Below are 25,314 nucleotides of genomic sequence, written 5' to 3' on the forward strand. Positions count from 1 at the left end.
GTATGAAATGAAGTAGATATTAAAATAATAGTATTAAAAAAACAGAAAAAAACTACCTCCGTTACAGGTTATGTGCAACGATTTGACATATAATAAAGGGAAAAAATATATAATTGTTGCACATAATCTTAACAGAGGTAGTATATTATATTAAATTAAAGCGGATTTGATTTGACAGTCGGTACCAACTCATGAAGAATAGGAATAGGAACAATTACTTTTAAAAGAACCTTTTATAAGTTAAATTTATCATTTATGCTCCCTAATAAAGCAATTTTCCCTTCAAATAATAATTCCTATACCTTATATAGTAATTTAAGATTCATTATTCTATCCAAATGAACACGTAGGGGGAAATGGACAACAGCTTGCTTCATTTTATTATTTTTTAAATAAATTTATAACGAGATCTTGCTTATATTAAGTTTCATTGAATTGCAAAGTCATTAATCTCTTTAATAATTGCAAGTGTTATTACATTATATAAATAATAAAAATTTAATTGGCGAAGTTTTCGAAGTTCAATCTCTTATCTTTGGTTCTTGAATGATGCAAATCATGACTTATCATGACAAGAACAAATTAGAGTAAATGGTGAATCCAAAATAGCAAACATAAAGAATGGGTTAAACCAATTAATATCAAGGGATCCGACCTCACTACCTCTATAATGGCAATACCACAATCTCTAATTCTCTATGTTATCAAAGACTCTAACCCACTTCTCCAATATTTTACTACTTTTTGCTTGGGAATAATGCGTGGCTTCTTCTCCATATTTATTAAATTTAATTTGAACAAAAACGGGTTGATTTTGGTGGCAACTAGCGAGCCATTGATTGATGTGTGGATGTCGTTGTAGTCTTGAACCAAACAACAATTTACCCCCTCCCATTATACAATTAAGGTCTGTTCTCATACGTTTATTTTCAGTTCAGTTTAGTTCGCTCAACTCAGTTTAGCTTCTAATGTCCTTCTCTTATAAAATATTCATTTCAGTTCAGTTCAGCTCAGTTCAGTCTATGAGAATATACCCTTAGTTGTTGTTTGGATGCCAAAATGGAATTGGGCCACCTTGCCCAATGGGCTGAAGTCAGGGCTAATGCAAGCTAATCAAGTCCAAAAGGCATAAGATAAGACCATCAAAGTAGCTCACACGCTTAGGGCTTGACACGTGTCATAAGGGCCCGTGCTATTCACTACCCCATAGGTATAAATAGTCCAATTTCTACCATAATCAGATGTCGCTATTAGCTTCAAGCAATTACTCTCTCCTCTCTCTCTAAAAAAAAACAGAAGCAATTACTCTCTTAAACAGTTGCACAGTTCTTAATACTTTTTCTTGACATTAAAAGGACTGACTTAGGCATGGAAAAGACAACCCTTGAGGCTAGTTAATGGACTTTGTTGTGCAGGAAACCCTCAACCCAAAATCTTTGGACCGAGACCCGTCCTCAGCCTATTAGAATAAGGACCCTTTCTAGTCCACATTGTTTATACCGAAACACTTGTTAACATATGTGTTAAACAAAGTTTGATGCAGTCATGCAATAAATATACATACATAAGTTGCAACTTGCAAGTCAGTAGCTGTGCACCTCATTTAAAGGATGACTCAAGTTGGTGTCATTTTGTATGGTTAGCTATGAGTCTATGACAAAGTTAAACTTGATCAATTCCCCAAAGAGGCAAAGATAAGTTGCAAAGCAATATCCTGGTTTCGGAAATAAAAATTGATCTATCTCCTTTCCCATAATACGTAGTACCAGTCAAGGAACATTACTCCGTATATGATCAAGAGCAATATGTATACATTTCAATCATTTAATGGAAAATATATTACCTTAACAAAATCATGCTGATGATAATTGTATATAGTTATAGTAGTTGGACGAGTGCTCCAAATCACCATATTGCTCAATTTGCTCAATAACTTCCATCATTACAAGGTGTTATATTCTTGTTCTTTCTCTGATCATCATTTTCTTCATTATCATGCTTCCTTCCCCTACTATGAGTATAACTTTGATCACCTTTTTCACAAATTGGTGCTTCCGAATTCCCCACCTTACTTGTACTATGACCAATCACTTGGCAAAAGGTAATTACTGTCATTTATTATAAATCCAAAACCGGCCTCATTTAAGTGGACCGACTCTCCTCCCCCAATCAAATTCCCTAGGGCCATTCCCGCCCCATGGGATATTGATTCATTCATAGGTAAACTTCTAACAAAAGTAGACCCAAAGTTATCATTATTACCAAAATTAGGATCATAGGAAAATGGAATATTAATGGTTTGTGATTTAAACAGCAAATTGCAAAGCATAAACCGTATTCACTATATAATTTTGTTTTATAAAATCAAAGGTTTATAAAGAACTAGCATTACAAATTTACAATACAATTATTTAATATTGTGTAATCATTAAATTAAGTTTGCTTTATCATATATTATGGAGTATATAAATTTAGGATACAATCTCGTTGGTGCGGTTGACTGCACTATTGCAGTTTGGGTTGATTAAAGTGCCAAATTGCAACAAACCAAACAGCGTACCGCGGTACACCCCGGACTACATTTTTTTTTTTTTTTTTTTACGGTAAGGAGAAGGACCCTTACCGAATTGAATCTCAATCTTCATGGTTTTTTTGGTCCGGTATTTACGGGTTAAACACTTTGAGAGTGAGGGGGAAGGGTAAGAGATCTCCACCCTCAAAGTGCATCTAGTGAGGATTGAACCCCCAACCTCAAGGGTACAATCTTTCCCCCTAAACCAAGCTTAGCTTGGTCCGAACTACATTTATTTTCGCCAGCATAATTTAAATGAAGACTTAGTTCTATATGGCCTATATGGATCCCTCTCTACAAAAGTTGCCAAATGACACATAATTTCTTCATCTTTGATGGAGCTCTCAACTTCAAAATCTTGTAAGTGATGCCTCCAACATTTGTTGCAACTTCTCTCACAAGTTTTTTCTGGAGATCTCTTGGCTAATTTTTGACAAATTTCCTAAAAATTGAAACATAATTAGCTACACAGCTAATATATTATGTAATCATAAACTCGAGTGTACCACGTGCATGATACACGTAATTATTAATTACTAAAACGCATAAAAAAAACGAAAAGAATATTTTGGTACAAAAAAATAAATAAATATTGTATACAAAATATAAAGTACATGTGCCAACAAAAAAAAATCAAACGAATTTTTCTTTAATTAAATGATTGATTTGTTATTTATATTCTATATCAATCTCCATTATACTTCCCCTGTATTTTTTTAAAATGAATCAGTTTAACCAACACATTTGCCGAGATATAACATTGACCATCAAAGCGGGTCGTGTTCATTATAGGATGAAAGCGGGTGGTTTTAGGGGTGATTTATGGTGTGACAATGTCAAAAAATTAGGTCAACGATGCAAACCCATCCATATATAATCTTTTAATAGGTAGTTTTTTTACAAAATTATTTTTATTCAGTAGTTTTTCATAAATTTTAGGTTTATTATTGACAAAAGTCCTTAAAAATTGTTACATTTTACTTTGAAATAGCAGGATCATTGAGGTATATGACGACATTCTTTTGGAACCTGTTAATGATTGAATTTCACATTTTAAAAAAAAATACTTCGTATAATATTAATAGAGAACATAATACTATCATGTAATGAACCTTATATAATATTAACTTGTGTGGTTCATTCAAAAAAATCAATTCAAATTCATTCAAAAAAATCAATTCAAATAACATTTCACATTTTCAGTTTTTCAACCAAGCAAGAGCATTATGTGACAATGAACGTGAATATTCAAATAAATAATTTATCGAGATATAACAATAAACATAAGAATGACAATATTAAGTGGATAACCACTAACTTGCTTTACACGCTTTAAATAAATGGACGAAAACTATTACCTTGACAATATCATGCTGATGAAAACTGTATATAGTTATAGTGGTTGGACGAGTGCTCCAAATCAAGCCATCAACGAGTGCAGCTGGATTCATAAGCTCCTCAAATTTTATTTCTAAGTGAACATTGGGCTGTTGTATAGCCTCAATAGGTCCATATTGCTTTGGAACAAAATCAACCTTGCAAAATCAAAATAAAAGTAGAAACAAATAAACCACTGGTTGTAAAAATGTTAAGAAACAGAGGATTTCAAACACACTACTCACCATCTTTACATCATAATCTAGACTCAGACGAAACACACGTCCTACTCGAGCCATCTGTTCAATTAATCCCCTCATCTGGATGAACCATAGATTGCTGAAATCATAAATTTTACCAAGTTGGAAATATATATCCTCCATACCAGTAGGTGATGCGTTTAATAAAGGCAACACAGGGATTTCATTCCCAACGTAGTGGAACTGCCTTAGGCTGGGACAGTTAATGCAAATCTGTTTCAGACCGCAACCATGAAACTTGAACCACTCTAAATTTGGACAACTAATATTGATCTCCTCCACTTGAACAGCATTTGGAATGGAAATAGATAATTTGCTGAGATGATGATTAGCTGCTCTAAAAGTTTTAAAAGTATCTCCACCATCCACGTATTGCAATCTTAAAGTAAGATCAGCTTCCTCAAGGAATGGGAAAGTGTCTGTAAGGTCTACAAAAAGATTAAGCGCGCTTATAGTGCAATCATAGGACAAGGTCAGCTCTTTGATACTAGCATAAACAGCTGCAGCGAACACACATCTTGCACCAGCTTTATATGTGAAACTCTCAAGACCAGTGTGATCAAGAACAGTATCAATGAGATAATCATAACGATCAAGAAAAGTAGCTTTCTTTAGCCTAGGAAACACTGAAAGCTCCAGGGTATTAATCCAAAACGTGCAATGATCAAACTCTAAAGTTTCAATTGCAGGACAAGAGTGCGTTAGATTCATTACATCATCGTCCTCAATCACAGCATACAATAAGGACAAGTGCTGCAGAGAGGAAAAGGCAATGGACATGTTGCTAGAAAACTTGCATCCATGTACATTAAGGGAACGCAATCCTTTTGAAGCCAGAACAGAGAAGGGAATATTGTAAAAACAAAATTATCATCGATTTCATTCCACCCGGTGTGTTGTGTCTGTACAAACAAGCACAGCTCCTCAACCATACTTAGTTTGGTGACCAACTCAATCAAGTGATCAACGCGGGAGAAACATATGGGATCACTGACTGCCACATACAATGCTAACTTATGTACGCGTAATTTATTTTGTATGAGTTGGGACAATTGATGATCCACAAAATCCATGAAATTCACCCTTATTTCATCATTATCAGGCTGTTGCCTGCTTTGGAGCAATTTCAGTCCGAATAAGTTATGATCCAAATTTACAAAGGGGGCCATGGGGTATGAACTGCATACACTTTTCCAGGTCTTGGACAATACGGAACTTCGACCTACATCTTTCAATGGATCAAGCTTATCAAGTATAACATGGAGAACGTGTTCCGGCAACCACGAGATCCGATCCACACTTTCATTCTTGCTCATAACGCACATCCTCTTCTCACATAACCTTAAAGCTACCCGATCTTCTCTCTTTTCCATCTCGTTTTCTTTGGAAAAATAAATTAGGTCACCATTTTCATAGTTTCATCCAAACACCAAACCTAAATTTAATTCCATTGTCAAATTAGGCTCCAAAAAGGTACAATTAGACACTTCCATTCAAACATCACATGTAAATTTAATTCCTTTATCAAATTAGGATCAAAAAATCATATAATTTTAAGTAAAAACATACTCGTAAATCCAATTACACACTTCTATCCAAAAATCAAACAAGTATAATTTTAGGTAAGAGAAAAAAGTCCAATTTCATAGTTTCATCCAAAAACATCAAAGCTAAATTTGAGATTAATCTCGAAAAGACCCATAATTTGGTTCTCTAGCAACAAAATTAATCGTTATGATCTATCAGAAAAATACCAATAGTTCAATAATCGAATTTAAATTGAGCATACTAAAAAAAAATTAACAATAAACCATAGAATGTAAATTGATATTCGATGATTACAAAAAGAAAACCATCTTACCTCAGAAGCTGCATCAATGGAGGATACAAATATGTGAAGTCGCGCTTCAATGGGCACTCAGAGAAACAGTTTGACAGTTTTTATTTATTTTTTTAAAAACAAACCGTATATTTTTTAAGACGACCAAATATTAAAAAACAAAAAAAAAAGGGTTGTTAAATATCGCTCTCAAATATCTAACTAACGCCCGCAAAATAAAATAAAATTACGTATTTATCCTTATAATAATGATTATAAAAAATAATTAATTTTACCTCAATTTCACACTTTTACTATACACAAAATTTTTTACCGTTCTCTCTAGTGGTCAACGGCCACCAACGCTCATCGAACAACCACCCAAACCACCGTGAGTTTCAAAATCAAACAAATTTTTAAAATTTTACAAAATCAATTTCGTTAGATCTTATGGACAACGACGAAATACATGAAACACAACCTTAGACGCTTGTAGAAGGCTCGTCAAACCGTATGAAATCGGTACGTCGCGATAAATTTTTTAAAAAGATTCAAAACCTAGAAAACGCCTAGTTTTTTAGAATACCCTAGGCTGAAACGCCTAGTTTTTTAGAATACTCTAGGCTGAAATGCCTAGTTTTTTAGAATACCCTAGGCTGAAACGCCTAGTTTTTTCGAAACATCCTAGGCTATTCGAAAAAACTAGGCGTTTCACCTCAAACGCCCATATTTTTCATACAACCACACGGTTGTTCACAAGAACTAGACGTTTGAGCCTAGGACGTACGAAAAATCTAGGCGTTTGCCGCAAATTAAAAAAAAAAAAAAACATTTTCTCCATCGGCGGCCGACTTTCCTTTGTCCTTACTTGTCATTACCGCGACTGTGTAGATCGTAAAACCGGAGGTAAAGAGTTGGTGGTTAAAAGAGGAGGAGGAGGTGGTGGTGGTGGGTATAGTAGTATGAAGAGGGGGTAAATTGAGGGGGTAATTTTTTTGATAAAATGGGTAAATTTGTAATTTTAGTTTATTTTGCGGACGTTAGTTAGAGATTCGAGGGCCCGTTTAGCTTTCAACAAATTTGTAACTTTCTGAAGACTGTCAAAAAAATATCTTTTTGAAGACACGTATCTTTTTTAATTTTATCTTTTAAAACCACATCTTTTTTTTTTTTTTTTGGAAGAAGTATCTATTTATTTTATTGTGCTTTATATGTAAATCGTACGGAGTAATATATTCCTTTCTTCGTTCAACTAGAATATATACAAATCCCTCCAAGTCATACAATTTGATAGTATCATTGATTCATTTCCCTAAATATTTGATATGCTGGTCTAGTAATAATATACGAAGTACATCAGAGATAAAAAAAATTTACAAAAAAAACAAGAAGAGCTGTATGAGCACAAAATGCTAAACAATAATAAAAATTAAAAAAAAAAAAAAACACAAAATGCAAATCTAGGATTGCTTTGTATTTACGTGAGACGTGAAGAAGTAAAAAATGGGCATTTGGTCTAGTGGTATGATTCTCGCTTAGGGTGCGAGAGGTCCCGAGTTCAATTCTCGGAATGCCCCATACTCCGTGATTTTTATGGTAAATCTCACTTCGCTCTGAGTACAACGGCCAAATATTAAATTTTTATAAATTTCCCTAAATCTTTATTTTTAGCCTGAGCCAGTTTCGACATTAGAATCTGAAACCAGTAACAAAGAAGTAAATCAAATTTGTGCGAAATTAGTATACAATACTTGATTGATCGAATTATATGTATTTGCTACTAGCAAAAAATTACAACATAATCAATTACTGCTCTAATTCACCCATTCTAAAAGCTAAGGTCTAGCAATTACAACACAAATCTAACATACGAAAGCTCACCAAATAGAAATAATATCCAAAGTTGATGCTATATTTGTATGATATCTACATCCCAAAGTTGACAATACGAAAGCTCACCAAATAGAAATAATATCCGAAGCAGTGTCCATTTGATTGACTGGGCTGCAGCAAGTTCACACTGTTTGGTTATCATCACGTCGAGATTTTCTGATAGCAGCAAAATTACAAGTTTCTGCGAATTAGCTTCACCTAACTCATTCCTACTAAACTAAGCCTTCTTAACACTGACATCTTGCAGCCACACCCAAGTATCATCTGCAGTTTTTCATCCATGGATTAAGCTCTGAAAGACCTAACCTAAGCTGGAACCCATGCAGTGATGGCACGGGTTATCCGCCCCTTCCATCCGTGCAATGTCCACTGCCCATCAACATCAATGACAAAGTCTCGGTGGTAATGTCCCTTAACCTTGCACCTTAGCATGTTGATGAGCTCCTGATCTAACGCCATCTGCCTGAACCCCGCCCTGATATTCCTGGCCTGCCACTGCTTGTATGTCTCTGGCCTTTCAACTCTCTCTGTGCCCTCACAAGCCACAACATTCATGATCTCTCGCCCATAAAATTCCTTCTCAAACATCAATCTCTCTGGATCCTCCCGGGAGGCATTGGTATCAAACATATCAAATAGGGTGGAGAAATGAAACAGAGCCTCTCTGAAACGCGTGACAAAAAAGGGAGCATTGTAGGACCCGTTCACAACACCTTGCACAAACACATTAGGCTTTATATTCCTCACCAACTTCAGAACTGCACTCCTTGGACTATCAACCACTATTGTCTCATCAAGGAGGTACTTGAACCGGTATAGGCAGTTAATTGCGACAACCCCATCACTTTCTATCTTCAAGTCCTCAACTCTAATTGTTTCCCATTTTTGTGCAATTGCATGATACTCAAACGGCACATTAAACCGTTCACAATACTTAGCCAAGCGACGTCCTGTTGCCTCAACTCTTTCAGCTGGACGAAATCCAGGCTGGGGAAGATCAATCCCAGTAATACACAGTTTGGGAGGGCCACCATCTCGATTTGACAAGCCTTGAATAAGAGCAGGCCATTGGAAACCATAAAGGATGCCAAAATCTATGATGTGAAGCTTTGAAGCTTTTTCAGCTGCTTTAATAATTGTATGGTTAGCAAACCCAATAGATATCTTCTTCAACGGACATGTGCGAATGAAGAACTGATATGCTTTCAACATGTCAGCAGCAGATGTCTTTGTGGAACTCTGGGCGGTGTAGATCTGTGACCCGGTTCCAGCCAAGCGGGCCTCGAGAGCATTAGCAAAATAATGGGCCAACCTTTGCGAACCATCCCCTCCAGCAGAAGAGTGCTGCCTAATCTGCTTCAGCAATTCATCAGCCGTTCTACGGTCATCTGATGCAGTAGATTGCGCACAGAGTGTTAACAAAGTCCTTAGATCCACTGTACTCTTTATATTACCCTGTTTCCTAGGACGAACCTTCCCTACCTCTGGTCCCTGTGGTTGGCTAGCCGGTGATGGTAAGCTCTTCTCAGAGTCTTTATTGATGCCACAACTTTGCCCAGGGTTATGGCATAGCAAAACCTTATCAAACATTTCAGACAACTCCGCCTCATCTATGGAAACAGCTGTCTGCTTGCTACTTCTCCTGCCTTCATCTGGATCCTCATCCTCACGATAGTGAACCTTACTTGTTCTTGACCCATCAGGCGAATTTTCATCCTTCTCCTTCTTAACAACTACAGCTGAAGCATCATGCTTTGACTCATTAGGAAAGTTAATGTTGTCAAGATCAATGACAATATTATTGTTTTTCGGAAGAAACTTACTAGCCTCCTCCATCCCCTTCTGAAACTGAATTATGGATTCTTTCTCACTAAAGAAATTCATATCTACTGGCAAACCAAAAGCGGACAATGTTGAACCATTAGAGATGCTTCCACCAAAGGAGCTTGATGAGCTAAATGACCACTGAGGAAGAGTTGATGGCTGGGAATATGATCTAATCGGATGAGATTGAGTTACCAAAGGCTTACTATGATCACTCAAATCAGTAACCATAGTTGTTTCCACAAAATTGGTTGAATTTGAACTAGAAGTACAAGTGCTGCCACTAGTATCAGTAGATGAGCTCCAAGGCCGGTCATCCGGGCTATCAACACCATGATCAATGAGAGGGTGTTGATTAGGGGAAGAGGGGTATTTCTGACCCAATGCATCATAAAAAGGTTTTTCAGTAGCTTGAAGGGCTAAAGGATCATGGAACATACAGGGTTTCTGCTCCATGTCCTCTTCCATAAGCATTTGGCTAATGTACTTAAGAACATCATCCGAATCACTATCATCCGATAATTCAACCCCCCCTTGGCTCGCCACCGAAAACGAGCTGAAGTTGAGTGCATCTGGGTTAGCTAAAGGGTTTAGGAGGTTCAAGGAAGAGAGGTCTTGAGAAGGGTCTTTGTAATTGAACAAATTGGCATAGTTTAGAGATTCATCATAATCAGGGGACATCATTCCATTAACAGGTTGGTTCCCAATTTCACTAACAAAACTATCAGAAATTTCCCCATATTGAGAACCCATGAATATTGTCTTGCTTGAAAAATTAAAATCAAAATCAAAATAATCCTAAATCAATCAATAATCAAAAGAAACAGGACAAATTCCAAAACCCTAACCCATAAAAGAACATCCAAGGCAAAAAAAAAACAAACCCAATTCAAGAAACCAACTTTCTCAAACAATCAGCATATATAACTAATACCCAGTTCAGATTAAAGTAAAAAATGGTGGAAAATGAATAAAATAAACTCAAATTGTTTATGGAAAACAACAATAACTATATAAAAGCAAAGAGGAAAAAGACAAAGATTACCTCAACAGAGAGAAAGGAGGAAGATGATAGAAAGATAAATTATGAAAATCAAGTTAAGATTAAAAAAGAAAATGGAAGATTTAATTAAGGTGTGAGTTGGCCCTAGCCCGCCTTTGTGATTAGGTAGGTTCAAAGAAGAAAGGAAGAAAGGGAAAGATATGATAGGAAAAGGGGTGGGTCTTCTGAGTCTTCCTGTTGATTTCACAAGCATAATCTTCCACTTTGGTTCCACTCCACCTTATCTATCTTTTTGACCCCTACTCCTTTTGTTTCTAGTTATTGACAAACTTGTCCATCTCCCTCTGATTTGATTTTAATTTTGTGGGGTTGCCAATGGCATGATTAGTAACCATTGTTGATAATTAAAAATAAGCATCTTTGACTAAAACTAGTTAATCTCTGTAATTAAGGATAGTAATCTTACATAAGAAGCTTAGAATTAGCTCTCTTTAGTTAATTATTATTACGATCGAGTATATTATTGTCATAGTCAAGGGGATTAGGCCTCTGCTTTAATTAATTTCTCTTGTGATTTGATGAGATTAGAAATTAACTACTGCAAAAATTGCTTGGATGCATGCACTTGCTTGGTCAAAGTATTAGGAGGAATCATTTTCATAAGGCACGATAATCCTATGCTTTTTTGTCATCAAGTTTCGTCTTATTGTGCATGACATTGAATATGAACCTTAAAAATGCATTATTTAAGATTTAATCTTAGGTCACTTATGCTACATAATCAAAGACATGAAATTTATAGGAAGCACCGTTGTTTAATATACTTGAGCCCTAGGCGATAACACCAATGACCATTCTAAATATAGTCGTCACCACTAAGCTCAGTCCTTGGCACTCATATATAAGGAGAATGCGACAGAAAACGTAGTACTCTCATTGCGACTTTTAAAATGAAAAGTAAGAACTTATCTACTCATAGTTATTTGATACAATCTCATCATTTTACAGAGTGTTTTAAATGAAAAAAGAATTAAAGCCTTATAAAGTTATAAATATCCTTTTAAAAACATGTCTAGCTAAAGATATGGTTCATTACCAAAGACATTAAGATGATAACTTCATTCTCAAAATCTCAAATTACAATTGAACTTCGATCTCATTATCGTCATTTATTACCGCCTGCAAAACAGGTTATTACGACAACATTAGATCTTTAAAGCAGGCCATGAGCAAATTATTGATTAGTTTTTAGTTTTAGTAAATACCAAAAGTCCAAAAGAATTGACAGGGCTTGGTCAACAGGGCCCATGCTCAGGTCAAACCTGAACTAAGTCCAAACCTCACTTCTTTGACAACCACCCAAGCCTCATCCCCCTTGAAGGAATCGATGTCATTCTTTGCGATATTCTGGTACCATCATTACTGCACATAATCTTAAATTTAGATTTGATTGATTATCAATAAACTATGAAGAATAGAAACATGTCCTGCTATTTTGCGGAAAATAATATGTTTGAATCAAGAAATGGCTAATTTTATTTGTTAATATACAATATATTGTCTACAAATTTATGATTAAAATCTACTAATGTTTCCATCTAATTGATATACTAGTACTTTGATTGTAAGCCAATGAATATTTGATATTTGAGGAATATCAAATTGTACTTGGAGTATATTAATCAATTATCACAATCATGCATTCATGATTAATCGCTACTGTACAATGTGTTCCAGTATTTTGACTATACTGTACCAGATTTTCTTTGACATAATAATTAACGTCCACTGTTTATAAAGAAAAGGTACAGAGCACATGGTGAAAATCAATAAACATCGTTGAAATTTAGTAATCAATTTACCATTGTTTAATCTCGAAACTAATCAACTTTTAACACTAGAGATATAGTACTTCTACGTAAAACAATGTGCTAGAAACTTATCTTTGACAATCTATATATATCCTTAACAAAACTTGGCCAACGTAGTTGGTAATTATATAGTTTTATTATTTATAGCGGTTTTGTAAATATCCCGTAGTTGTTAAAATTACCTTTGAATTAGAAGTCTAAAACCACCTTACATGTGATTTTCTGAGCCGTTAATCAAAGCCTGTCATTTTCACGATGGAACGATTAAAACCCTATTCATACGAGTAGAGTTGTCAAAACTTGACCCGACCCGAAATACCGACTCAAATCCGATTATTAACCGATCCATCTGAACCCGAAAAAATGGTGACCCAAACCCGACCTGACCCGACCAAAAACCAACCCTAGACCCGAGTTGACCCGAGTATGTGAGACCCGAACCCGAACATGAACTGATATGGAGATGACCCGACCCGAATGTAACCCGCAAATTATTGACTTAAACCGAACCCGACTCAAACCTGAGAATTATCCTAACCCGTGAAAACCCGAATTAAACCTGACCTATTGTTCACCCGACCCGATTGTAACCCAACCTGTTATTAACCCGACCTAAACCCGATAAGAAGTATGACCCGACTCAAGCATGACCCAACCCAAACCCAACCCGCATAGGTTATGGAATTAATCTGAATTAACTCGACCCGAGTTGACCCGACCCACTCTTACCCTAACAAAACCCAACCCATTTACCCGAACTAACAACTCTACCCGATACCTCCAAAATTTCTCAAAAAGCGTGGATATTAGCCTTTATTTTTGGAATTTTTTTACTTTTTTTTCACCCGAAAATAAAAATTATCGAAATGTTTACCATGGTCCCTAATACTCTCCGGGACTCCAATTGGCTAGGTAGAACCATCCAATTTGCCTTTAAACGGCCAATTTACCAGTTTACAACTTGCACCGATTTCATTAACTCAAACTTTCAACGAACATTAATGACAACATATAATGATCATATATGAATCCAAACGGCATTATATGACCCCGAGATGTATCCCCTAAAATCTCAATGCTTTTAGACACTAGGCCCCGAAACATTCGAAATTTCTCAAAAAACATGGACATTAGCCTTCAATTCTGGAATTTTTTCTACTTTTTTTCACCCAGATATAAAAGTTTCCGAAATGTTTACCATGGTCCCAAATACCCTCCGGGAGTCCAATTGGGTGGGTAGAACCATCCAATTTGCCTTTAACGACCAATACACCGGTTTACATCTTACACTGATTTCATTAATTCAAGCCTACCACAAACATTTATGACAACAAATAATGATCATATATGGTTCCAAACGACATTATATGACCCCAAGATGTATTCCCTAGAATTTCAAGACTTTTCGACACCGTGCCCCGAAAACTCCAAAAATTCTCAATAAGCGTGGATATTAGCCTTCAATCTTGGAATTTTTTTTATATTTTCTTCGCCCGCAAATAAAATTTTCCGAAATATTTACCGTGGTCCCTAATATCCTCCGGGAGTCCAATTAGGTGGGTGGAACCATCCTATTAGCCTTCGAACGACCAATTTACCGGTTTAAAACTTACACCGATTAAATTAACACAATCCTACTACGAACATTTATGACAACTTATAATGATCATACATAGTTCCAAACGACATTATATGACCCCGAGATGTATCTTCTAAAATCTCAAAACTTTTCGATACCGGGCCTCGAAACATCCCAAATTTATCAAAAAGTGAGGAATTCAATTTTGGAATTTTATTACTTTTTTCGCCTAGAAATAAAAATTGCCGAAATGTTTACCATGGTCTCTAATATCATTCGGGAGTCCAATTTGGTGAGTGGAACCATCCAATTTACCTTTAAGCGATCAATTTACCGGTTTACAATTTTTTACCGATTTCATTAACTCAAGCCTACCACAAACATTTATAACAACAAATGATGATCATATATGGTTCCAAACGGCATTATATGACCCCGAGATATATACCCTAGAATTTCAAGACTTTCCGACACCGGGCCCCGAAACCTCTAAAATCTCTCAAAAAGTGTGGATATTAGCCTGTAATTTTGGAATTTTTTGACTTGTTTTTGCCCAGAAATAAAAATTGCCGAAATGTTTACCATGGTACCTAATACCCTTCGAGATTTTTAATTGGGTGGGTGGAACCATCTAATTTTCCCTTAAACGGCGAATTTACCAGTTTAAACTTGCACCGATTTCATTAACTCAAGCCTACCACGAACATTCATGACAACATATAATGATCCTTTATGATTCCCAACGGCATTATATGACCCCGAGATGTATCCCCTAAAATCTCAACCCACTAGGCCCCGAAACCTTCAAAATTTCTCAAAAAGCGTGGATATTAGCCTTTAATTTTGGAAATATTTGACCTTTTTTCGCCCAGAAATAAAAATTGCATAAATGTTTAACATGGTCCCTAATACTCTCTGAGAGTCCAATTGGGTGGCTAGAACCATCCAATTTGCCTTTAAAGGCCAATTTACTAGTTTACAACTTGCGTCGATTTCATTAAATCAAGCCTACCACAAACATTTATGACAACATATAATGATCATATATGGTTCCAAACGGCATTATATGACCCCGGGATGTATCCCCTAAAATCTAAAAGCTTTTCGACACCAGGCCCTTGAAACCTCTAAAATTTCTCAAAAAACGTGGATAATAGCCTTTGATTTTGGAATTTTTAGACTTTTTTCGTCCAGAGATAATAATGGTCGAAATGTTTACCATGGTCCCCAATACCTTTCGGGAGTCCAATTGGGTGGATGAAACCATCCAATTTGTTTTTAAACGGTCTATTTACCGGTTTATAATTTGCACCGATTTCATAAACTCAAGTCCACCACGAACATTTATGACAACAAATAATGATCAAATATGGTTCCAAATGGCATTAAATGATCCCGAGATGTATCCACTAGAATTTCAAGACTTTTCGACACCAGGCCCCGAAACCTCCAAAATTTCTCAAAAAACGTGGATATTAGTCTTCAATTTTGGAATTTTTTGACTTTTTTCGCCCAGAAATAAGAATTTCCGAAATGTTTACCATGGTCCCTAATACCCTCCAAGAGTCTAATTGGGTTGGTGGAACCATCCAATTTTCCTTTAAACGGCCAATTTAATTACCGGTTTACAACTAGCACGGATTTCATTAACTCAAGCCTACAACAAACATTTATGACAACATATAATGATCATATATGGTTCCAAACGTTATATATGACCCCGAGATGTATCCCCTAAAATATTAATACTTTTCTACAACGGGCCCCGAAACCTCTAAAATTTTTCAAAAAGCGCGGATATTGGCCTTCAATTTTGAAATTTTTTGATTTTTTTCGCCCGAAAAAAAAAATTGCCGAAATGTTTATCATGGTCCCTAATACCCTTCGGGAGTCCAATTGGGTGGGTGGAACCATCCAATTTACCTTTAAACAACCAATTTACCAGTTTACAACTTGAATCGATTTCATTAATTCAAGCCTACCACGAACATTTATGACAACAAATAATGATCATATATGGTTCTAAACGGCATTATATGACCCCCAAGATGTGTCCCATAGAAATTCAAGACTTTTTGGACATCGGGCCCCGAAACCTTCAAAATTTCTCAAAAAGCGTGAATATTAGCCTTTAATTTTGGATTTTTTTTGACTTTTTTTCGCCTGAAAATAAAAATTCCCGAAATATTTACCATGGTCCCTAATACCCTCTGTGAGTCCAATTGGGTGTGTTGAACCATTCAATTTTCTTTTAAACGGCCAATTTTTCAGTTTACAACTTGCACCGATTTACCGGTTTACAACGACCAATTTAACTAACTTGCACTGAACCCGAATTGAACCGAAATTGACTTAAACCCGTTTTAACCCGTCAAAATCCGAATTTAACCCGATTTGTTACTAACCTAACCTGAATTCAACCCGACCCGTTCCTAACCCGACCCGTATTTAAGCCAACCCGTTACAAACCAAACTCGAAATCAACCCGACTTGTTATAAACCTGAACCTAATTCAACCCGACTTGTTATTAATTTGACCCAAATTTTATCAGACCTATTACTAACCCGAATAATAAATTCAACCCGATTTGTTACTAATCCGACTCGAAATCAACACGACTTGTTATTGACCCGACAAAAATTCAACCCAAATTGTTCCTGATCCGATTTCAAATCACCTTAAATGCAATTTAGACCACCTTATTATTGTCTATCAAAGCATTTTGTCTAGGGTGACCAAGTCGGTCCAGGCCAACAAAAAAAAAAGGAGCTTCATCCTCCAATTTAAGAGTTAAATATAGTAGTATATATATGTTGTATGGTCCAAGGAGATAATTATCTTCCTAAATTATAAACTATAGTTCCCTATTATATTGCCATATATATTATATTCAAAGGAAATAATTAGCTTGATAAAAATGATAATTATCTATTTTATAGTTAGTGGAACCCGAATATGACCTGAATTGGAAATGACTCGACCTGATTGTAACCTGCAAATTATTGACTTGAATATAACCGACTTGAATCCGAGAATGACCCAACTTGGAAATGACACAACAGATTATAACCCGCAAATTATTGACTTGAACCCGAGAATGACCCTACCTGATTATAACCCACAAATCACTAGTAGAATAAACGTATTGGCAAGCGGTTTTGAACCGCATGCGCTTAGGGGGCTTGCCAATAGCCATTTAAATGGCAAGTGGTTCAGAACCGCTTGCCATTACTAGAGAAAGGGCAGCGGTTTTGGCGCCAAACCGCTGCCCATTATGGGTATACAAAATTAATTTTTTTTTTGTTTTTTTCACATAAATTGATACACAAACCAAATATATGTAAAAACATTAATATTTTTATTAATTATTTGTTGTAATATTACATTTACATCAAAAAAAAAAAAAATACAACAATAAAATTAATACAACTAATAAAATTAGCTCTATATAAAAATAAATAAAAAAAATACTTTCAAAAAAAAAAACACCAGCCACGACCACCAACACCACCGACCCACCACAATCCACACCATGACCCCCACAAATATCAGCACCACCACCCACCACGACCCTCACTAACACCAGAAGCCCTGACCCTGACCCAACCCGTACCTAGCCACCACCCCACACCTCCACCCTCCGTAACCCACAACCCACCCAAACAAAACCCACATCTCCACCCAAACCGTAACCCACCCACCACCCCACACCTCCAGCCAGCCCGTACCCACCCACCACCCCACACCTCCACCGTCCCTAACCCGCAACCCACCCAAGAAAACACCAATTTTGACTTGAAAATTTGGTTTTAAAGGTCAAATTCGACAATGAAAAACACTAGATCTAGAGTTTTCATGGTCGAATTTGACCTAAAAAACTTGAAAACCCACACGATTTGCACGATTTTGCTCAAAAATTGCTCGAAATTTTGCTCCAAAGCTGCTCGGAATTTTAGTCGAAATTATATGGGTTTTGGTCGAATTTGTTTGAAATTTATGCGGGTTTTGGTCGAGGAGAATGAGAAATAGAGATTGAAAGAGGAGAGTGAAATGAAGGGAGTGAGAAATGGAGGGAGGAGTGAGAACGAAAGAGATTGAGGGAGGAGTGAGAACGAAAGAGATTGAGGGAGGAGTGAGAACGAAAGAGATTGAGAGGGCAGAGGGGAGAGTGAGAACCGAGAAAGAGAGGAGGGAGAGGAAGAGAGAAAGCGGCTGGAGTTGGTATTTAAAATGGGTAGGTTTTTTTTTTAAAAGGCAAGCGGTTCACGGTACGAACCGCTTGCCATTTGGGCTTTTGCAAGCGGTTCAGCCCAAACCGCTTGCCATTTACAATTATGCAAGCGGTTCAGCCCAAACCGCTTGCCATTTATAATTTTGGAAGCGGAATTGCATAACCGCTTGCCATTTGGGACTTCTCATTACATTTATTCTACTAGTGAATTATTGACTTGAACCGAACTCGACTCAAACCCGAGAATGACCTGACCTGATTCTAACCCGCAAATTATTGACTTAAATCGAACCCGACTCGAACCCGAGAATTACCCTAACCCATTTTAACCCGTGAAAACCCAAATTAAACTCGACCTATTGTTCACCCGACCCAAATGTAACCCGACCTGTTATTAACCTGACCTAAACCCGATAAGAAGTATGATCCGACGTGACCCGACTCAAGCATGACCCAACCCAAATCCGACCCACATAGGTTATGGAATTAATTTGAATTGACTCGACTCGAGTTGACCCGACCCACTCTTACCCTACCCAAACCCGACCCGTTTACTCGAATTGACAGCTGTCGATACAAGTAGTTTTTTTTTTTTGAAACCGTACATGTAGCATTTTTCAAAGAGATTAAATTGATAGTTCCATTTATGATTTCTCAACTCCGTGAAAAAAATAAATAAAAACATAAAAATTCATTTTAGATTATTACTCCGTCCGTAGCTAGACAGGTAAAATCGTAAAAGTTTAGTGTAATAAAAATGGAGAGAAACACCAGTATGTCCATTTTCAACATATAGCAACAGCTAACGAGCCAGCAGTTCAGTAAGTTTTGTGCTTAGCCCGATAAAAACCCATCACTTCAAGACATAAGGTATTGGGCATTAGGATTTATGATTAATCAACGTTTGATGGATCTGCCTAGTTGGGGTTTGGGCCAACCTGTGCAGTGATGCCCCAACTTTGTTTCTTTTCCTTTTTTTTTTTTTTCGTTTTTTTTTTCTTTTGTTTCTTTTAAAGTTTAACTATAATTTGATTGCTAATGGCCTTTTTGAGTTATTGTAATTTTTTTTTCAAAGTCATATAGTATGTCATTTAATGAGTCAAAATTGATCGAACATATTAAAATTATTATAATTTTGAAAATTGACAATTGAAAACAGAAATAAATTTTTCTAACTGTTCGGTTTGGATTTTTGTTTTCAAAAAACAGAAACTAAAAACAAAACATGATCACGAACACACCCTAAAAAAAGGAAAAATAATAATAATTTAAGATAATTGCATTAGATCAAGTTTGTTGTAAGTGATAATTCAATAAATGTCTAAAATTGCCGATTAATAAGAATAGATGGCCTCTTTTTGGCCATATGCTACACTATATCATACTGACTGTTTCGGGGTTTTCTGATGTCCTGCGGGAGAGTTACAATTCCGAGACTGGAACCGGACGCCTGTACCTGCAAAATAACGGAGACTCCTGTGAGCTCCGCCTCCAACGGTCAAGTTAGTACCTGATTAAGGAGTAATTAATGCGGAAATTAAAGTAATAAGGTCTCTCTAGGTGAGAGTGTTTAATGTAGGTAATCTGCTTTGTTAGCGAGATCAGCCGGTTATTAGTGTGTTCCGTAATGTTTCTGTTCCTTCCCTTAATGAGGATTAAGGGAGGTATTTATAACCTTGGGAAACGTGCCCATCCTAGGTTTAGGTAAACCTAGGGCCGATTGGGCTTCCCTCGGAAGTTGGGCCTGGGTGGCCGGTTTCTCCATTAGGCATGGAGTATGCCACATGTTGTGACATAATAGGTCCAAGGTGGACGAATAAGCGCGTGCCACGTGGCAAGCCCTGACAGTTCCAACAAGGGGACACTTGGCAGGTCCTGATTGGCCCACGTGGCGCATTCCGATTGGTAGGAGCAAAATCCCCTAATCATTTGCCCTTCACAGGTGGCACGTGATTGGTCACGTGTTACCTGTGACAGGTGTCGCACTGTAACGGGCGACGGCCTGCTACAGGTGTCAGTCGGCGAATGGACGAGAGATTTTCCCGCCCAAATTTTGAATTCTGGAAGTGACCCTTCGCCTTCTCACTTCGCCTATATAAGGGAGAGTTGCCTTGAGTCATTTTCACACTTTGAGAACTATTTGAGAACATTCGGACCCCTGAACTTGCTCTGACATTTTGGACTTTTTCTGCCTACCGCCTGTTCTGACAAGCCGACTGCACCGGATTTCCAGAACTTCATCAACCGTCACTCGTTCAGGTAACTCAGTTCTCTTACTCTTAATTTTCTTTTTATTTTTTGAAATGGCACCACGGAAGCACACGACACGACCTAAGTTAGTGATCAGCCGGTCACCGGGGACGGCTGAATCTAGGACTAGGAGTGTCGCCTGCCCTTTTCTGGACCCATCTTTGCCATTTATACAAAGTCCGACTGTATCTGTGTCTATGCAGAACGTGATGGCCAGAACAAAAAAGACTGCTATGATCTCAAACTCGGACGGCTCCTCCCAAAGGGTGCTCATTAGTGAAACATCTGACCAGGCGCCAGATGTAGAAGTGAAACGAGGCGGCTGCCAAGCCGACAGTTCTGAGGGAGGGGTCAAGGTGGTCCCTTCCCATTTCACCGTTGATATGTCTAATTTTCCTCCTGCTCCTTCTAAGGGAGAGGAGGCGGGCCCCTCTGGGAGAGGGGAGGAGTCGTCCTCTTCGGACTCGTCAGAGGACGAGTCCGAGTCCAGCTCTTCTGGCCACGCTTCTCCAGGCTCAGAAGAAAGAAACAGCCGCCTACAAGAGGCGAGGCTTTCTCATGCAGTTGAGAAGGGGGGCAATTGGGCGGAGCCGTCCGCCTCTTACAGAGAGGAAAACACCCCCTACTACTGCACGGTACCCCGGGGCCGGATCGCAGCCATGCAAGACAAAGTGGAGAGCTTTATAGCTAACCACAGAATGGGCCCCGGATTTTTACTGTTCGTGCCGGATCCAGAAGACACTGTCGTCTGGCCGGCTGGTACCAGCTATGATGACGGCTGCTTTGGCTGCTATGTGGCGGCCATCAAAGCTGGACTGCGCTTCCCATTACATCCGGCTGTTCAGCGGATTTTAGATGGGTATGATTTGGGGTTATGGCAGTTAGCCCCCAACTCTTGGGTAAACGTACTCGGCTATGTGGCCGGGTGCGAAATGTACGGGGTGGAGCCAAGCTTTGAGGCTTTCGCCCACATGAACTATCTCAGCCGGACCCCTAAGTCGGGAGGTACCGGCTGGTATCAATTAACAAGCCATAGGGGCTACCTCATGACGAGAGGTAAGGCGAACAAATGGAAGGATTGGCGGAACACCTTCCTTATCATCGAGGGTTCAGACACGGAGCTGAACAAACGCTTTAACAAGTGGAATAGGGATCCGCCTCTTCTCGCAGGCGGCCGCAGCATGCCGCCTGTTCCCCCAAAGGCTAAAAAAGAGATCCTAGACAAAGGACTCTTCAAAGTAGAGACTAGGGTGAACTCTACTTCAGGGGTACGAGAGCAAGTACCCCTAAACTGCGTCCCGAGCTTCAAGTGGCTCTATGACGAGTACTTTTTGGCCGCCTGTGGCCTCAGCAGTCGGTGCTCTAGAGGTAGCCGGCCTGACAAATACTCTGTTTTTTCACGCCTTGTTTACTTGGGATTTTTACTAACTTTGTTGTTTATTTTTTGCAGCTGACGCCATGAGTAAAATAACAGCATCCAAGACTGCGGCGGCCATGTTGCGGGCCTCTCTCATGCAACAGTCTTGTACCGACTCCCCCAACAAGGGGGCACCCTTGGTAGGCTTCGAAACTCTTCCTCTTTTAGGAGTTGTGAAGGTTCAATGGACACTCAAGAGGGGGGGGGGGTGAATTGAGTGTTAAGTAATCGTTGGCTAATTTTGCTTCTTTTCGGATTATGTGTGAGGAACCAGTTGTGCTGGTTCCCGTACGCAGCGGAATATAAATAAGCAATAAAGAAGACAACAAATTTAACGAGGTTCAGCCAACTCAGGCCTACGTCCTCCTATCCTAAGTTCTTTATTAATCTACTCCGAAAAACAAAGACAAAGAACACTCTGCTGTTTCCCTACTCCGGGAACCAGCAAACCCCACACTCTACTCCGAGTGTGCTCTCGACTTACACTCGTAAGCCCAATGTGTTTGAACTCACAAACACTCACCCAGCCTTTAACCCCTTTGTTAAAGACTCAATACAAGAATCAAGAACTCTCCTTTGATCTCACTTCTACGAAGCTAATTAAGAGAAAAAGTTTAAGTACTAGAATGCTCTTGTATATAACTTGATGAATGGGATTAGTGCTTAAGTATATGCTCTCAAATAATTGCTCTTTTAATTTCTGGAGAGGCACACGAAATATGTGAAATAAGATGAGTTTATATAAGCTTAGATTCCTAAAACCTAGTTTCCTTAAATCACACAATCTTAGAGAATAAGATATATTGTAATTTTAGGAAAGTATTTATCTTATTTGATTTAATCACAAAGATAGAATCAATTAAGATAAATACTCCTAGTTTTTTAGGTAACCAAGAATATTTCATCTTATTTCCAGCTGCACAAAATATTTTCAAAATAATCTTTTCGAAAAAATCTTTTTGTAAAATCTTTTTCCAAAACGGCAGCTCGAATATTTCGTACAGTGAACCTGGTTCCCCGACCTGGTTCCCTGAATTGAAACATGTTATGAAACCTGTTCCAACTTTGTACCAGATTTCATATCATACTTCAATATACTTTTAAGCACTTATATAACCCAAACATGCAAGCATACTACGGAGCATATTACATGAAAACCTAGATAACATATTAAAGTATAAATCGTCTTTTCTTCATGTAATCTTCAAGACTTGAATCTTCCTTGAATACTTCTATTATGAGCAAACAATCTTTCTTCGAAATATCTTCGAAAGGCTTCTATGCTCCAAGTCTTGGAATCAACTCAGCTACTGCACATGTAACATGGTTAATGCACAATAAAGAGTAAGTGACTGCTTTTCCGCATAGCAGTCGAGGAAACGGTTCATACTGGTTCCCCACCAGTACATAGCACATTTATCATCTAACTGTTTCCTGTATATAGATAAGTTAGTTCAATAGATAACTCATACAATCAATAACTTATCTAGGGAAACAATGTTCTATTATAGCTGGTTCCAACCAACTGTTTTCAACACTTATTAAAACCTGTTTCCCATAGCTGTTTGTCATCATTCAAAACCATCATTCAAAACCTAAGGGACTCAACAAGTTCTCTTATGCATATACTAACTCTCTTTTTTTTTTCTTTTTTTTTTTTTCCAGTCGGGCACTCTAAGAGCTTCTTCCTCGCAACAGCCGGACCCCAAGGCCCGGAGGACGACTGTTGCAAGCTCTCCTGGGTCTTCCAGGAAAACAGTGGCGGCTGAGAAGCAGCCGGCCACTTCTTCTAAAACTCCGGCGGGGCCGCCTAGAAGTATGGACAATTACTTGTAAAAACTTTTACACTTGCTTCCTTCTTGACTAGGTCTAACTTGCTTTTTTACGCTTGATGAAGCCGGCCCTCAGGGGCTTGACTTGGTAGAGGTAGCCAAGTCCATGATCAAAGCAGTTCCTCCATCTGAAAGGGAGGCGGTCAGGGGTGTCGGCACCCTTGACCTTGATGGGATTGCAGGGGTCCTTGCTGAGGTATACTTTTGAGTATTTGAATTCCAGGACGCCTGTTATCTTTTTTGTTTGGAAACTGACGCCTGTTTTTTTTTTTTTTACTTAGGCCCTGCTCCGAGTTAACGGCCTTCGCAAGCCGCTTGATCGGAAGAACAAAGAGGTAAAGGCTTCAAAAGCTATGGCCGCCTCTGACTGTGATAAGGCAATGTTTCAAATTGCCCAAAATGAAGTACTAACCATTGATATTCTTTATTATCAGGCGCAGGCTACCGCCGCTGTTCGGGCTCAGTTAGAGGCGGCCCAGAAGAAGAATGACGAGCTGGAGGCGACCATCACAAATCTTAAGGCCGAGCTGAAACCTCTTCGCCTAAAAATGTACTCTTACGAAGCCATGGAGAAATCCTTGGCCAGCGTAAAAGAACGCCTGGTGAGCCAAGAGAAGAGTCTTACCCAAGAGCTCTCGGAAAAGGCCGAGCAAGAGAAGAAAGAGCTCGTCCGGGAGATGATGGAAGACTCCGCTCAAATCCAGCGCATGACCTGGGGCCGCCTGTTCCCCAATGCCGACTTTGCCTCTTGGGAAAGAACGTACCGCCAGTGTTCGGAAACATATAATCAAGAGATCCTGGCGGCTGCTGAAGAAGAGGCGTTGGGAGAAGCGTTGGAGGAGGAGGAGGAGCCGGTTGTGGCGCTTGTGCCACTTGGGGGTAAGGCATCAAAAAAGGATGCAGCTGAAGCCGAGTCCAGCAAGAAGAGTGCTGACCAGGCGGCAGCTGCTAATACTGAACTGCCCCCTTCTTAAGCTTAATGTATTCTTTCCACGGCCTGCGTGCCGTTTGCTTTGTATTTACCCGGCCAGGGGGTCGGGGCTTTGAATATTTTGCTGGTCTTTAATGACCGGCTTATTTTTAATGAATTTTTGTTTTGCTTCAAATTTGTCCAAGTATTCCATATCTAATATCCAATTGTTTACTAGACCGACTGTTGTACATGGCCGAACGTTGCAGACAGGTACGGATAATTAGTACGCCGCCTATGCCCCTGGACGACTGGTTGTCTGTTTCCAGGATAGACGATCAGTCGGCCATTTATTCAATCGGTATTCGAACTATTTTGTCTGGATCCTTTTTAGGCAGACGTGCCTGTCTTTTTGTAATTTTAACCAAGTAGGAAAGTGGTCTAACCAAGTAAATAGAGTATTACCTAGTCGCCA

General features: G+C 38.4%; 2 protein-coding genes and 1 non-coding gene across 3 annotated transcripts; 1 reads left to right on the forward strand and 2 right to left on the reverse strand.

The window, feature by feature from the left end:
* Positions 1-2,428: 2,428 nt before the first annotated feature.
* On the reverse strand, positions 2,429-6,559 carry LOC110684041. Its single transcript, XM_021860433.1, has 4 exons — positions 6,071-6,559; positions 4,195-5,644; positions 3,931-4,107; positions 2,429-3,014 (listed from the first exon to the last, which is right to left on the reverse strand). The coding sequence occupies exons 2-4, from the start codon at positions 4,987-4,989 to the stop codon at positions 2,805-2,807; spliced, it is 1,182 nt and encodes a 393-aa protein (XP_021716125.1). The 5' UTR covers positions 4,990-5,644; positions 6,071-6,559; the 3' UTR covers positions 2,429-2,804.
* A 974-nt stretch (positions 6,560-7,533) lies between these two features.
* TRNAP-AGG lies at positions 7,534-7,605 on the forward strand. The gene has a single exon. It is a non-coding gene; the product is annotated as a tRNA-Pro (tRNA).
* Positions 7,606-7,745: 140 nt separating this feature from the next.
* On the reverse strand, positions 7,746-11,016 carry LOC110684037 (scarecrow-like protein 33). Its single transcript, XM_021860430.1, has one exon. The coding sequence runs from the start codon at positions 10,496-10,498 to the stop codon at positions 8,228-8,230; it is 2,271 nt and encodes a 756-aa protein (XP_021716122.1). The 5' UTR covers positions 10,499-11,016; the 3' UTR covers positions 7,746-8,227.
* Between the last annotated feature and the right edge of the window lie 14,298 nt (positions 11,017-25,314).

Source organism: Chenopodium quinoa, unplaced genomic scaffold (assembly GCF_001683475.1).
Source record: "Chenopodium quinoa cultivar QQ74 unplaced genomic scaffold, ASM168347v1, whole genome shotgun sequence".
NCBI lineage: Eukaryota > Viridiplantae > Streptophyta > Magnoliopsida > Caryophyllales > Amaranthaceae > Chenopodium > Chenopodium quinoa.

What these genes read in the sequence shown, in the direction of transcription:
- LOC110684041 (XM_021860433.1), bottom strand. Translation starts at nt 4,989, where the DNA reads ATGTCCATTGCCTTTTCCTCTCTGCAGCACTTGTCCTTATTGTATGCT. An exon ending in TAGATTATGATGTAAAGATG is followed by an intron (nt 4,108 to 4,194) that starts GTGAGTAGTGTG and finishes TGATTTTGCAAG; the next exon opens with GTTGATTTTGTTCCAAAGCA. An exon ending in ATCAGCATGATATTGTCAAG is followed by an intron (nt 3,015 to 3,930) that starts GTAATAGTTTTC and finishes TTCAATTTTTAG; the next exon opens with GAAATTTGTCAAAAATTAGC.
- LOC110684037 (XM_021860430.1), bottom strand. Translation starts at nt 10,498, where the DNA reads ATGGGTTCTCAATATGGGGAAATTTCTGATAGTTTTGTTAGTGAAATT.